Source organism: Stegodyphus dumicola, chromosome X1 (genome assembly GCF_044657685.1).
Source record: "Stegodyphus dumicola isolate Sdum_Otavi_A_Nest chromosome X1, ASM4465768v1".
NCBI classification, from domain to species: domain Eukaryota; kingdom Metazoa; phylum Arthropoda; class Arachnida; order Araneae; family Eresidae; genus Stegodyphus; species Stegodyphus dumicola.
Window position 1 is genome coordinate 49,157,747 of NC_140780.1, and position 15,112 is coordinate 49,172,858.

At 31.8% G+C, this 15,112-nt stretch overlaps 1 protein-coding gene across 1 annotated transcript in view; it reads right to left on the minus strand.

Moving 5' to 3' along the window:
• LOC118183557 (uncharacterized) overlaps positions 1-15,112 on the minus strand; it is a 166,059-nt gene that overhangs the window by 79,485 nt on the left and 71,462 nt on the right. Inside the window, exons 6-8 of the mRNA XM_085807772.1 lie at positions 12,145-12,263; positions 5,914-6,163; positions 2,774-2,850 (exon numbers count right to left, since the gene is read on the minus strand). Of these exons, the coding sequence (XP_085663898.1) occupies positions 2,774-2,850; positions 5,914-6,163; positions 12,145-12,263 (446 nt within the window). The remainder of the gene's footprint in view (positions 1-2,773; positions 2,851-5,913; positions 6,164-12,144; positions 12,264-15,112) is intronic.

Here is a 15,112-nt window from a genome sequence, read left to right on the forward strand (position 1 = left end):
AAAAGTTCAAGCTTACTTTTATAAAATTGCTCTAATAGTCTGCAAAAAATAATAAGCCGGATCCAATTCGAAGATTAAGGAACAACGCAATCTGCAACATTAACTGAAATAGATAATTAGATAATTTTAGCTTAGCTAATACCGTCCGTTATATATTAAACGCGCATTTGTAAACGTATTTTGCGCACATGCACACACAAATTCGCAACCGTAAAGGTCTTACGCACACGCAGAAAGTTTGTAGCTTTGAGGTCCGGATTATGGGTGTCCGAATTAACGACTTTTGACTGTATTTCCAAATACTTTACCGCTTGAACTTTTACCTCTTCCAAGTCATGTTCTTGTGTCCACTGTCTAATGCGTAATCCAAAAGCAGGAATACAAAGACAGACTAGGCAGAGCAAATAAAACTGGCTATGAAGCACTATGAGGCTAGCTGGATGGTCAGTATGTGAAACAGTTTTCAAGTAATATTCAAGAGACAATTGCTTGTGTTTCAGCTGGAGGGGTGGCTCGAAACATTCTACATACAAACTCTTCATAGGAGATGTTCTGAAAGCTCCCAAACCAATTCTCAGGGCATAGTGGTGAACAGGACCAGCTTCTTTACCACAGAAAGCTGTGCCAATCCATAGGCCACTGATTGTAATTGCGTTTGGAGCGAATAACAGCTCTGTAAATTCTGAGCATGGAAGTTTTATCTGCTTACCAGGAGGTATTTGGTAATACTTTCTGAGTTTCTTATCAAATATTACTCCTAGAAATTTGATCAGTACACAGCCCTGTGGCACTCCCTCTTCTTGGTAAAAAGATTTAGACAGCACAGAACCAATTTTGACTTGAAACAGCCTGTCTTGAAAGTCTGAGTAAAGATAGGAAGTTTTCCACATAATAGGTTTTGGAGAATTCCATGTCTCCATATCTTCTCATATGCATACTAATACTGCTCAAGAGCCCCTACACTTTAAAAGCATTCAGCACACAGAACTGCAATATTTTTGGTATATAACAACAGCATTCAGATCAGTACCTATTCAATTTAATGGTGAGAGAAATTTCATTACACATAAATTGAAAAAACTGCAAAATTTAATCTAAATTTTTGCCCTATTATCAGATAAAATAAGTATTTGTTCAGGAAGTTTAGAAACACAGCACCCAGAAAAAAAAAATCTGACATGTAAGTAATTATCAACCATATGCAATTGTGGACGTGCAAGATGATAAGGAATACATGGGAATACATATTTTAAGCAGGTTTTGCCAAATAAAAATAACTATTTTTATCATGTACAGAAAAGAATACAGGAGTTCTGGTCTTAATAAAATGTAAAAAATAAAATCCTATGTTATCAAAATTGAAATTACGAATGAAAAATAGCTGCTTCAATAACCCCCCCCCCCAAATAAATAAAGTTGAACCACAAACAAAGCAACCCTGCATGCTAAATGAAATTATATATACTTTCTTCATGCATTAAGGTTGTTTGCATCATGGAATATGGCAAATTATATACAGGCTAATGGAAAGGTACCTTCACGGAAGACTTAACTCTTTCGCATCGACAGAAGGCAAAATCTCTTTTACTCAAACATCAAAAAATGCCTGTGCCTAGAAATTTCTTCTGAAATGCTTTTCTCCCCCCTCATGACAAAATGAACACTACAGTGCTTACAATAACCTACTTAAGTAAAGCAAGAACTTCTTTTTCGGACGCTTTCACTCTGTGCGAAGTTCCCCATTGGGATGGGATTGCAACTTCGGGCATCAATAGCTAAACTTTGACAGTAAACAAAGGAAAAAGAAGGTGCATTAAAATAACAGAACTACTTTCAGTCGCTTCAAAAGAATGACTGACATGTCACTTAACAATACATGAAAGCAATGAGCAATGCAGTAATATGATGGGAGGGGAAAGAACTAGATACGAAATTATTCCGGCATTTTGGACGACCTGCCATTGTCTGAAACATCGGACATTTGGGGCGACTTCGATTTGAAAGAGTTAAGAGAAACAGGCCCACATTTACTATATATTAACTGAAAACCAAAAAACACACATGCAAACAATACCTTTATCAAAACTGAATGCAGGTCAAGCAGATCTCACTTGTTTAGCCACTTGTGGGTCATGATGCAGCAAGATATAATATTTTAGCTGCCGTTCAAAATTCAAATATGATCAGGAAAGAAATTTAATCTTTTATTTTGGATTAACTAACTAGATTTTTCAGTTTATTTCTTCAACTAGAGTTCAAGCTTCTAAGTTTGCCTTTTATACATGTTTTGGTATTTTCTCTCACAGGACTTTTTAAGTTACATTCTTGATCAATGTCATAATAAACATCCTCTTCCTATCTTTAAATTATCTATTAAAACTAAAAATTATTATTCAGAGATTTGCAATTCTTAATTCTATATCAGAGAATTGCAATTCTTAAATCTATATAACAGATATGCATGTATAAATACATTCTTTTCATGAAACAACAAAGGCTAAAGTGATAAATATATCTGAAAGTTTGCAATATCTATACTAAATGCATTAAAAAAGTCTTTCTGAGCCATATAAAATAATATATGATAAATAACATCAAACAATATACCATTCATAATGGCATTTTTCTGCCTAGCACAGATTATCATTTACTGAACTACTGCATAAATAAATGAACAAATTATCTCTCTGCAGCTAATCTGATAAGAGGAAAAAAATTCATAACACAGTACTTGAATGAATAGAAACATTTATATGTTTTCCCACAATCTTACCTCTTTGAAATAGGCTCTACAGTATATACATTATTGAGCTTGGACACAAAACTGGATGACTTCATTTGTTTGTAATCCTAGGAAAAGATAAAAAGGCTAGAGATATCTTGCCACAGCAATTAATCTCAAAATGAAAGACATAATCCATAAAAAACAACATACAGTCAGAATACATATATCCATAAAGTCCAGCCTCACCAACCTTTATATTTATTTTCTAAATAAGATGTTTTAAATGATGCAAATAAATATTCAGCTTTTAGTACTTTTTAATTTAAAAAGTCAATTTTATTAAAATTAAGAAATTGAATTTCTCACATGCTTCCCTAGGGATCACACTCATGGGGGGGGGGAACACAAAAAGCTTGAAATCTGTGCAACAAAAAAAAAAAAAAAAAAAAAAAAAAAAATATTGACTGAGATATGTTACTTGGGATTTCTGACATCATTTTCAGCTTCTGTTGAGGGTTCAATTAAAGAATAAATTATAATTATGTTGAATTTGCTTAACAATGAGAGCCTCAGACTATATCTTTCATCTTCCTCTAACCAAATATTCTAAAATACAAGCAACCTGCTTTTCAAAATAACTTTCCTATGAGTTTTAGCACAGGAAGAGTAGCCTGTTCCCCCCTCAAATCATAAAAAATACAGCAAACTGCACATCTTCTAGCCTATTAGCTGTGAGTATGAAGACCTCACCACCATAAAAGACCAATGAATTTTTGTGCTAACTGCAACCCTTTCAAAATCTGAAGCAGGACGTCACAAAAGTGGAAAAGTTTTACCCCAAAAGGAGAGGAAAAGAGCTTATCGTCGTAAATTTTCTGAATATCGCATCTAGGCTTTAAGCAACTGTATAACCTAGACCTGCCTGGAGATTTAAATTCAGATTCACATTATGTTTGGTTTAGTTTGATTACTGCAAAAGACACGAGGGCTTTCTGCCTAAAGTGGGATAGCTTCGTGGAGGTCTTTCGAGGGGAAAATGGCTCTTATACATGAGGAAAACCATGAAAACATCCATGCAGCTAGTCCATTTGCCAGGATTCAAACACCGAACCGAACTATATGTGTTCAACGATTTTACTGCACAGCCCCTGGTGACATTATATAAAATATTTAAAATTAGGACAAACTCAGTTTGATTAGCGTGGATCTAAGACTGAAATACAACAAAGCAGAAAGCTTTTCCACAACGCAAAATCTACCAAACTCAAAAAAGGATTTTCTCTGCAAGAAAAAATGTTTTTAAACAGCATATTTTATTTCTTGATAAGTTATGCAGCTCAGGTTTCATACATATTCATTGTGGATGAGAGATGTAGTGTAGCAATTTTTTTAAAGCTTGACAAAGATTTTTTAAAATCTAATGTTGAAACAAACTTTCACACATATTTTCATTTAAGGAACAAGCTAAAAATTTCTGAATTTTAGTGTTTGCACCATCAGATACAGGGAAACAAAATCTTTTAAATGAGATATATAGGAGATTTTTAATGTAATTTCTCTTTAGCACTATCACATTTAACAAAACTCAGCTATTTAAAATAAATGTGTTGCCACTGCCTGATATAAAATATTTTTATCTTCCACATGCCACTTTGTTGCTATTTGTAGACATTTGCATGTTCTACAATTTGTTGTTTAAAAATTTAATCTGTCTGTTATTAACATACTAAGCAGTTTAAAGGCCATAACTGTAGGTTATTAATTAGCCAGATTTATTAAAAATATAATATATTTCTTCTTTTTTTATAATATCAATTTTAGGCAACTGGGCATACCAATGCCTAGTTATTTGAAAAAAGAAATGGACATCAAAAGTGAAGTTTGAGACCAACAGCCCATTTGGGCTAAAAATGCACACAGCATTAACACTATAGCAGGAGTTCTACAAATATGCTGTTTTTAAAAATTTAGTGATTCTGCTGTTGTATTTTTACATGTTGGTGTGAAGAAAGTGATGTTAAATAATAAAAAGTCGCTCTCCCCCCCCAAAAAAAAATCCTCAGAATCAATGACATGGCTGCCAGCAACACTACTGAAAATACAAGGAAATTAATTCACAAACTGAAAAAGTTTTATGAATAACTTTTGCAGAATCAAATCAAACAAAACTGCGATTCAAGATTTGCTTAATTCTCCGTTTTGGGATTTAAGATTCATGTTCTTTGACATAAAATTTTACTATTTTTTTTAGTTTAGTCAATTATGACAAAACACAACAGCATATGCTATCAATTCCCCAAACACAAAAATCGGAGATGATATCTTTAACAGTCAAAAAATGAACTTGTACTGAACCATGTCAATCACTGATAGATAAGAGGAAAAACCCCAAAATGTGAACTTCTAAGAGATCTAAGCAATTTTGTAATTGATAGAGTGATGAGATACGACAATGTTATTATGCTTCTAGTAGCAAAGTATCTTTCTGGATGACAAGACAAATTCATTAAAGCCCTATCAATGACTGCAGGAGAAAATACTTTGAGAATAGCAACTGGTTTTTAACAACTGAGTGCTAAGTATCTACAGAATAAGCATTACTAGCATGATCTGTACAAGGAAAAAAAACTTTTTTGTTTAGCAGGACGACATTATTTAGCATGGAGAGGCAAAGAGATATAAAATAGTTTAAAGAACTGAAATCAAATTCCTTGAGGATTAAAAAGTAGACTTAAAGATTTAATCTCTTCTGCATTTGATTCTGCCACCATCCAGTTCACACTCGAAAATAATTCCCTTCCTTTCCTTGATATTCTAATTATCTGCAATGAATTTTATTAATCTGCAATATTTCTATAAAACCATGTCAATCAGATCTATCATTCCATTCAATAAAAATATAGATCTACTATTACATAATTCAAACGAATCTTAAAACTTTGAGTTTACACCTATTACTTTAAAAATATAGCTGCATTATGCTTATACCATTTCAAATTAGAAAAATGCTTTTGCAAACACTAGTAACTATAATAAGATGTGAAAATATACTTTTAAACACATTTTTTTTCCATTTTACTACTGAAAACCATATTTTAAGTGCTTTATGAGCCATAAACAGATATTTAAATACAAATTTATTATTTAACATATAAATAAAATGAAAAGATTTTCTATGTGGTACCAACCTGCAAGATGCTAGGTGTTACAAATTCTGCATAATTTTGCTTCAGTGCTAAATAGTTACTATTGTAACATGCTTTCTCATATGATACTTTTCCTGGACTTTCTTCTACTTCCTCAACAGCTGTTGAATCTTCTTCAAAAGATTTAGACTGCTTTGACTTTTTCAAATGTACAAAATCAGTCTCATTTCCATTAAGATCCACAGATTTCCTTCTTTTCCCAGCTGTTGAAGCAACTGTATTTTTCTGAGCCCTAAATGAATTACAGTTGTAAAGGATATTACTGATACACACACAGAGATTATATATGTATATAATTAAAGAAAAGAGAACAAACTAAAAAAGACCTATGTGGTCAAAAACTTTGCACATTGAGCTGCAACATTTAGAAAAAAGTTAAAAGAAAATTCCTAGTTCATATGCCAAAAAGTTGCTTAGATACTGTGGTTTCGTTGACAATATTAACGTAAGTAAAATAAAATACAGTGAAATGCGTAAATATAAAAGATTAAATAAACTATATAAACACTTGAATATTTACAAATAAATTTCAATACTAATTGTAAGCAATATGCTGAACAAAGTAAGGCATATCTTAAACATTAGAATTTTAAAGTGTGACAAAAGACTAAAGCAAAAATACAAAAATAAAGAAGTGGTAAATGGTAGATTAGCCCAATTCGAATCTCATTAAGGTTCTTCAGGGTAAATTTTTTAAAAATGATTTTCGAATCCAGCTAACTCCATATCGTGTTTCACCGAAACAAACAATTGAAACTGTAAATGAAACTCTTTCTTTATAAATTAATTGAATAACCTAGCCATAAACTTTAGTCTCAATTCTCTGTCTCAATTTCCCGACGCATCCGCATGAAGAAACACATTAAGGTGTAATAATAACTATACATAATGGACATATATATATAAAGAAGCATTTAGTGTGAAAAGCACATTCACTAAATGATGCTGTGAATTTTATCCTTATTCATGATGAAGACAAATTTCAAATAAATAAATTACATTCAATGAAACAATTATAAAACTCACTTAAGAAGATTTCTCCCCAACACACCGAGTGTTTATATTCATAAACTAAGCGAATATGAAAAAAAAAGGGAAAATTCAAACTTATTTTAAGAATATGATTACATATGAAACTTAATGGCTAAAGTTGTAATATTATTTTTAGCATTTGAATTTAATAGTATGATTTCAATCTTTCAAACTGTTTTCTTGAAAATAAAGCATCAGCCAAAATACTACACTTAACTGCAGAAAATATTCAATACTCAAACTCACTACCTCCCCAAACAAATCTGTTCGTATTTTCACAGAACTAATACGAATGTTCTTAGGCAAAATTACTTTCAAGAGTATAAGGTAATTAATCTACATTTTGTTTGAAACTGTGCACAAACAGTAAATCTGATGGAGTTTGTTCAGCTTGCAGTCTACAACTTAGAAATTGTTAACTACAATCCACCTGACACTCTTTTTTTGTTGTTGTTGTTTTGTTTAAATAAACAACAGAGGGAAAGCAAGATACAACCATAATCTATGTGCTTTTGTTTTTGTATACAGATCTACAGAAGTACTAGGACTTGCATAAATACAATGATAAAAGAATAAATTTTTAAACCAACTAACATTCTGATTTGGATTATTTAAATTATGGGAAAATGTGAGAGGCAGTTATCAGCCTATGATGTTACGCGATTCTAAATTGGGTCAAATAGGAACCAAAGCAGGAGGAAGCCTGCTAAAAAATTAACAATTCTTGTATTTCCTTGCTGTCTTACAAGTTTTGTATACAGAAATACATAGCAAGACTAATAGTTGAGTATGATACTAAATACTAAGAAATATGCTATCACTCTGCTGTCATGCATAATACACTGCTGGCCATTAAAATTGCAACACCAGCAAGGAATGATCTGACGAATGTCCAAATTACATCAAAGGAAGTTGGGATGTGCAAATGATTAGTATTTCAGCACATTTAGATGATACAGGAGGGAAACACGACATCTGAATTGCTGCATAAAAGAAAAGATGTGCAGTGGATTTTTCATTTGGAGAGCACTTTGTTAGGTTCGAATTTGTTCAATGTATCAATGCTGAGGTTGCCGAGGGTCATACTGAACAGCATGCAGGATCTCAACACCCTTCTATGACTAATGTTCGACAGGACAAACATAAATGTGATATCAGTCCTGCAAAGCCGTACAACCACATCACGGACCATTAGTCAGGAAATGGGCATGTTAGCAGCAGACCAAGTATCAGCTTGCACGGTGCGTTGATGTTTGCATGTTTGCAGCAGCGTGGACTAGCAGCACTGCGACCATTATTTTGTTTTCCTGTGACAATGCAGCACAGAGAGAGACATTGTTTCTGGTGCACCAAACGATAAAGCTGGTTACAGCAGTGACAAAATGTAAGCTTTCCAGATGAGTCCCAGTTCTGTGTGCAGTATTCTGATGGCAATATATGTGTCTGGAGTGTCCAAGGAGACTGCATGTTGCCTGCACCTGGTGTGATGGTTAGGGCATCTACTGGGTACACGATATGCACATATGTAGTTTAGATCGACAGCAATTTGAATTGGAGATCCGATATCTTATGTCCAGAGGTTCTGCCCCATCTTCCAACAATATAATGCAAGACCACATGTTGCATGTTTTCTTCTGACCCTCCTCGATACACAGGGTATTTGATTGCTGCCCTGGCCTGCCTGGTCTCCAGATCTGTCACCAATTGAAAACATTTGGTCATCGGTTGTTGAAGTGTGAAGACTTGAAGCAGCATGGAATGGAGTTGGCCATTTCTCTCATCCAAGCCCAGTTTGGCTCCACACCCAAAGGGGTAGTCTACTAATTTTGCACCCTTGTAAAACTCTAAACTGCTTATAAATTTAAAAATTTTGTCTTCATGGCATACTATTTACATGCAATTAATAGTTTTTTTTTTTTTTTTTTTTTGTATTTGTGTTCCTTTATGGCGATGCAATTTTAACGGCCAGTAATGTATGAATTAGCAGGCAGTGCAGAAATGAGATGCAGCCAGTAAAACAAGAACATGAGAAATACAATAAATAATAAAATAACCTTAAAAATGACATGCTGACAAAAATTTTAATAAGTTGCTTAAAAACAAATGTTGTAATGCATAGAAAATATACAGAATCAAACATTTATACCGTTATTTTAAAAACTAAAACCTCAAAGATTATGCTTCTTATCACCCTCTATCTGTAATTAAATGATATAGAAAAACTACAGAATACCTTTCAGTGAATTAATCTTATGTAAATATGGGTCAAAGGATCATACAGGTGTTTCAGCCTGTTTGAGTCCAAAAGTTTATAAGTAGCGTAAAAAAGTGGCAGGTTCCCCCCCCATGTTTTCTGAAGAATGGCAAATTATTTTCCCATTAATTAGCAAGCAGTACAGGCAAGGAATAGATAAACAGCTCCCATATAGCACAGATTTAAGTAGAATACAATTAATCTCTTAACAATAAAGGAACATAATTCCCTGACAGTTTTATATATCATGAAGTGCTTTTAAATTTTTTACTTTGCATTTATATATTAGGATGTTATGTATTATTCCACAAAAATTCATAAATTTACAGTTCAGTTTGTGATCTCATGCATGTAAAGACAGTTTTGAACATGACTGTAGAACCTTGATCACACAGAGTCGATAAAAATGAAATGCTACTGAAAAATCATGCAATACTTTATCATGAATTAATATTTTGAAATGTAGATTGCTTTCACTAATCCTTTCAGGCTAAGATGGCCATTATAGTGCCCACAGTATTATCACCCACTTTTTCAAGCTAAAAGGGTGGGATAAAATGTCAGGTTTAATGATTCTGAAGGACTTAGCTGCGTATCTTTTTCACAGATCTCTGTATTAAGGATCCAGTTTTCCCTTTTCATTCTTGAAGCTTCAGAATTCATGATGATTGCATTTGTATATTGTAAACAAAGCTCTGCATCTGTTTTAGAATATTCCACATTTTTGCAAGATTTCTTGGAGTTGCTTTGTTTTGTATGTTCAATAGAAAAGTGGACTGACTGAAGAGGAAATATGAGTCTTGCCAAAAGCTTGCAAAATGTAAGTTATGCAACAGTGTAAAACAAAGAATAATAATACAAGGTATTGAAGACTAACAAAGTTGTAACTTTTCCCCCATCCATAAGGTATTACTCCCAACTTCTTAGCATGCCTTCGTGGTGTAGTGGTGGGCACGTTCAGCGCATATTCGAAAGGACTCTTGGTGAGGGCACTGCTCATTTTTCATCTCTCCTGCTTCGAAATAACCTACTGTCTCTACAGCGACACCCGAACTAAAAAAACGTGTTGGAGTTGGCAACCGGATTATCTAATCACCAGTCGTCATTTAAAAGGGGGGAGTGTATAAGGTATTTTTCCCACCTTCTTAACATGCCTTCATGGAGTAGTGGTCAGCATGCCTTTTGTTATTCTATTACCGGCGAAGGCATGCTCATTTTCACGTCTTCTGCTTCAAAATAACCCAATGTCTCTGCACTTTCAAAAACTATATACACCACACAATTTTCCCCTTTGGATTTGAAAGCTTTTTGCTGTTAAAAAAAGAAAAAAAAAAAAAAAAAGGAAAGAAAAAAAGAAAGAAAGAAAAATGCAGTAATTTTGCTAACACAGGAAAACACAATTTTTTAAAGGCTGTGAAATTATTAAGGACAAAGGGAACTCCCAATTAAATGTAGTGCTTACCAGTATGGTTTTATACTAGTAAATAAATTAACATTTTAGTGAGCCTTCTATCATTAATATTTGAAAAATACTATTACAGACTAATTTTCAAGCTAAATTTCTTCTATCATTAATATCTGAAAAATAATATTACTGACTAATTTTGAATAAACTAATGTAAAAGGCTACTTGTTCAAATAGTCCTGTTTTCTAATTTTTAAAATTAAAATGCATAATTTCAGAAAAACCTTTCATGGCTTCTGTTTTCTCATTTTTTTTTAATTAATAAAAATTTAGGCGACTAAACATTCCAGTACACACAATGTATAGTACCATGAAGTCATTTAATTAACACAGCACATTCCAACTTCTTAACATTCTCCCTCATTAAGCATTACATATTTGTACAAATTTTTAACATTTATTTAGACTTTTAAGATTTAACTTTTCCATAAAGTTTCAGTTCTTAATCACCTTTCTATGAATAAACTTACTTTTAAAACCATTCCTCCACGGAAAATATTTTTAAGATTTTGGATATTTCTGATAATATACACAGCAAAAACAAAATAAAAATTACAAAGAAAATCGACAGTACCTAACTTACCTCTTTACCGATATATTTACACGGTGTTTTTTTGGTTTATGAAAACATGAATTTTTGTAAATTTAAGAAAAGTTCATAAAATCTACAGAATTTCAGAAATGGAGAAATACATCTAAAAGACTAAAAATATCCATAAAATAGTAAGAACTTATTATTATTAATTCTATAATAGAACTAATTACCTAGAATTAGTTCTATTATAACTTTAAAATAATAATAGAACTAATTCTACAGAACATATTATAATGACAATTTAGCATGGTAAATTAAAGTTGCTCTAAAAATTCATACAAAATATTTAAAAAAAGAACACTGTGTACCATACGATGGTTAAACAGATGATCTTTTCCATAAAGGAAAAATAAGATTCCCGTCTGTGTACCACTGAAAGGAAACCACTGATTTGGAATTGAATGCACCTTTAAATTTTGTCTCCCCAAGGAAAAGCATCTAGCGGTTTAAACAATAATCCTTACATTTTCCTTTCTTTTGTGAAATAAATGCATCCCTCTAAAAGCGAGAATCAAACCAGGTACAAAAGCCATTGCTGCACAGTTCATGTAAGCAGTCTGATTTCAGCAAGAGACTCCTTTAAAGGTCAAAAAGCATTAGGTAGCAAAAACTCCACCTATTAAAGGATCTTACAGGTGTTAATCCAAAAAGTTAAAAGAGCATGAAAAATTGGCAATTTGCTCTGAAGGACTGCAAGCCAAGTTCCCATAAAAAGAATAGACAAGGTCTGACAACGATTAGATGGTCAAAAAAACTTAGAATAATAATCCTAAGAATAGAATAATTATTACATGCCTTCTACAAATATAACTAAATCCTCATTAAAAATTTCATTTACAAATGCTTATGTAACTTCAAATGAAATACCTAGTTGCCGTATGAGATCGAAGATTCCTTTGCTGTTCCAACAATTTGCTTCCTTGAGTATTGCCAGAAATAGTATCATTTTCAGAACCATTCTCTTTGGATGCATCACTAGTGGAATTCTGTAAAATTTAAAGACAGTTGAAAAATTAAATGACTCCTAAAATTAAACAACGAAATATACAAAAAAAAAAAAAAAAAAAAAAAAACCCTCTATATGTGGGTTAGCTTATTTTGCAATAAACATTTATTCCTTAAACTGTTACATAAATTATATTGTACAAAAAATATTTATTGTTAAGTCTCAATACATTCAGAATGCTTATGCAGTTTTACATAATTATGGAGCAAAACTTCTAAAAATCATCATAAACAGAGAATGGTTAACCTAATGATGATATGATAACAGACTTTTACATTTTGCCTTGCATCTTAAGTCCCTGGTAAGGATTAAGGAAAGATGCTAATTCACCTTAACACATAGATATAACTTCTAAGGGTGCACAATTAAATACTTGCATATGTAGTTAAGATACCCTGAGTCATTTTAGATGGTCAAATATTTTTTTTTTTTTTTTTTTTTTTTTTGTAATTTCTAAAATGTGTTACAAAAGCACTATTCAAATCATAATCTAAGAGCATTTTACAGTTTAAAATACAGATAATTGTTCGTGTAATGAATGGTATTGATTCTAAAACAATCTTTTACACACAAAAAAAGCTTAAAAGATGAATATTTCGTAGAAACAACGTGTCACAAAATATTTATTTATGCATCTTTTTAATTTGAGTATTTTCAACATATTTTAGCTAATTTATATCAATTTTATCCTCTTTAACATTTTGTTTTGTTTCAATAAACTACACATGTTTACACTAGTCTCTGCTTCATTCCCTAGTTTGTAAATGTTTTAACAATATACCTTGTTTTACCAATATATGAGAATAATTTTCTTCCCCTTTATGTAATCAATTTCTTTCCCAACAAGTTTCCTTTACACATACAAATCATTATACATTTTAGCATTTGAGATCTAATTGAAGATTCTGTTGTTCTAGAGAACTGTATGTATTTAAAATGTGTAGAATTTGATAATTTTATTTCTTTAATAATATGACTATTAAGAACAAATAAGGAATGATCCAACAAAGCCTGTGTAACAGATATTTTAAAAGATAGTAAAGCAATGAGCAACAAAATTTAGGGGTAAAAAAATTTTCAGAATTCAGGAGAGGCACTCGGCAGCAGAATTTAGGACCCATAGAGATTGCAACAGGTGGCAAAATACCCTGTGTTCAGTGCGGTGAGAGATAAAATGGACCTTTTAAAGCGTCAGCTTTCGAATCGTGCATTAATAGAAAAATTCCATTCTATAGATGCCTGTCCACAAAACAAGATTAGAACTATTTTTGCAATTTTCCATGCTTTAGTGTAAAGATGAGAAAATAAAGGAAAGATAAACATGCTAAAAGGAAGTCATCTAGGATGAAAAGCAGAAAATTCAAATAACTTCGTTTTCACAGTTCTAATTTCCCATAAAATAAGTAATTCATCTATAATCATAACTTTCCTATAACATACACTCATTAATGTTAATACAATGAAAACACATTTCATCTGGTTACATCTTTTCTGGAACCCAGTCTATAAACCTTGCTCACAAATCCTTCTAAATCTTCTAAGGGGGCAAGGTCTAAAAACTATCCCTGCTAATTCTGTAGAGCAAAACACCAGAAGATTTTTGAGTAAAAAATTCAGAAAAGTGTTAAGTGAATTAAGAGGGAAAAAAAAATTAAGATATACATTTGAAAGTTCTGAAGCAATTATATGGGTGGAAAGGACTAATGAAAAATATAAAAGAATAAAAATGAAATTAATTTTAAAATACTAACTACAACAGCTTTTCTGCTCTTGCTAAAAAATGCTCCAGAAACTGCTTCATAGCATTTATTATCATATTTATTTTTCAGCATCAAAATACTCCTAAGTCACCAAAATGTGAAAGAATAATATCACTTTATGTATGACATGGGAAAGTAAAAAAAAAAAAAAAAAAAAAAAAAAAAAAATTAAAAATTGCTATTTCTTAGTTAGATATAATTATTTTAATGATATTTATCAATTTTATTATGCTTGTAAAAAAATTGCAAAAAAATTTGCGAACATCCAGATAAAATTTTTTTTATACAAACTGATCTTGAAATCATCAAAATGTTGATAAATTGCCAAAATTTAGTAGTGAATAATAAAAGAAATATCTCAAATAGAAAAAGATATTTTTGATATAATATTTAATGAACTCTTCACTTTCAGAAGGAAAATCATTTTGAAATGCTAATATTTCATTTGAGGCAGGACATGTGCCTCTCATGTCCTATTAAGAAATGGGAAAGAATTTGTTGGAAATTGTAATAATTAAACGTATTCCTTCAAACTGTTGAGACTACTTTCATGGCAATTATTCTGGTAAAAGGGAAAAAAAAAAAAAAAAAAAAAAAAAAAAAAAAAAAAAGAAAGGGGGGAGAAGAAAACAGTTTTTGATTTGAGTGTTTTGGTAACAGACAGAAACCACACAAAAACCACATAATTAGCATATTTATTCAGAACCTTAACTTTAACCTCTATTTTGGGAAGTTTTTGAATCGGCAGTAATCGAATATCATTGTTTAAATAATTATCATTTTAAATTCAAAAAAGTAAACAACCTTGTGAATGGAAATGGTCGGGAAATGTAAATCAGCAGTAAACTCCATGGCCAGTTCTACTGCAAGCAATTATAAGTGCCACAAATTTTGACTATATGTCCCTAACAAAAGTTCAGTATTACGGCTTTTAGTGGATAGTGGAGCCAATGTATCCCTGATCTCAGCAACTACAGGAAGGAACTATGCCATATTCCCATACATTATATGCTGGCGATAGCACAGATATCCCAACTATGATGTAAGAACTCTAAATCATGACTTGGGA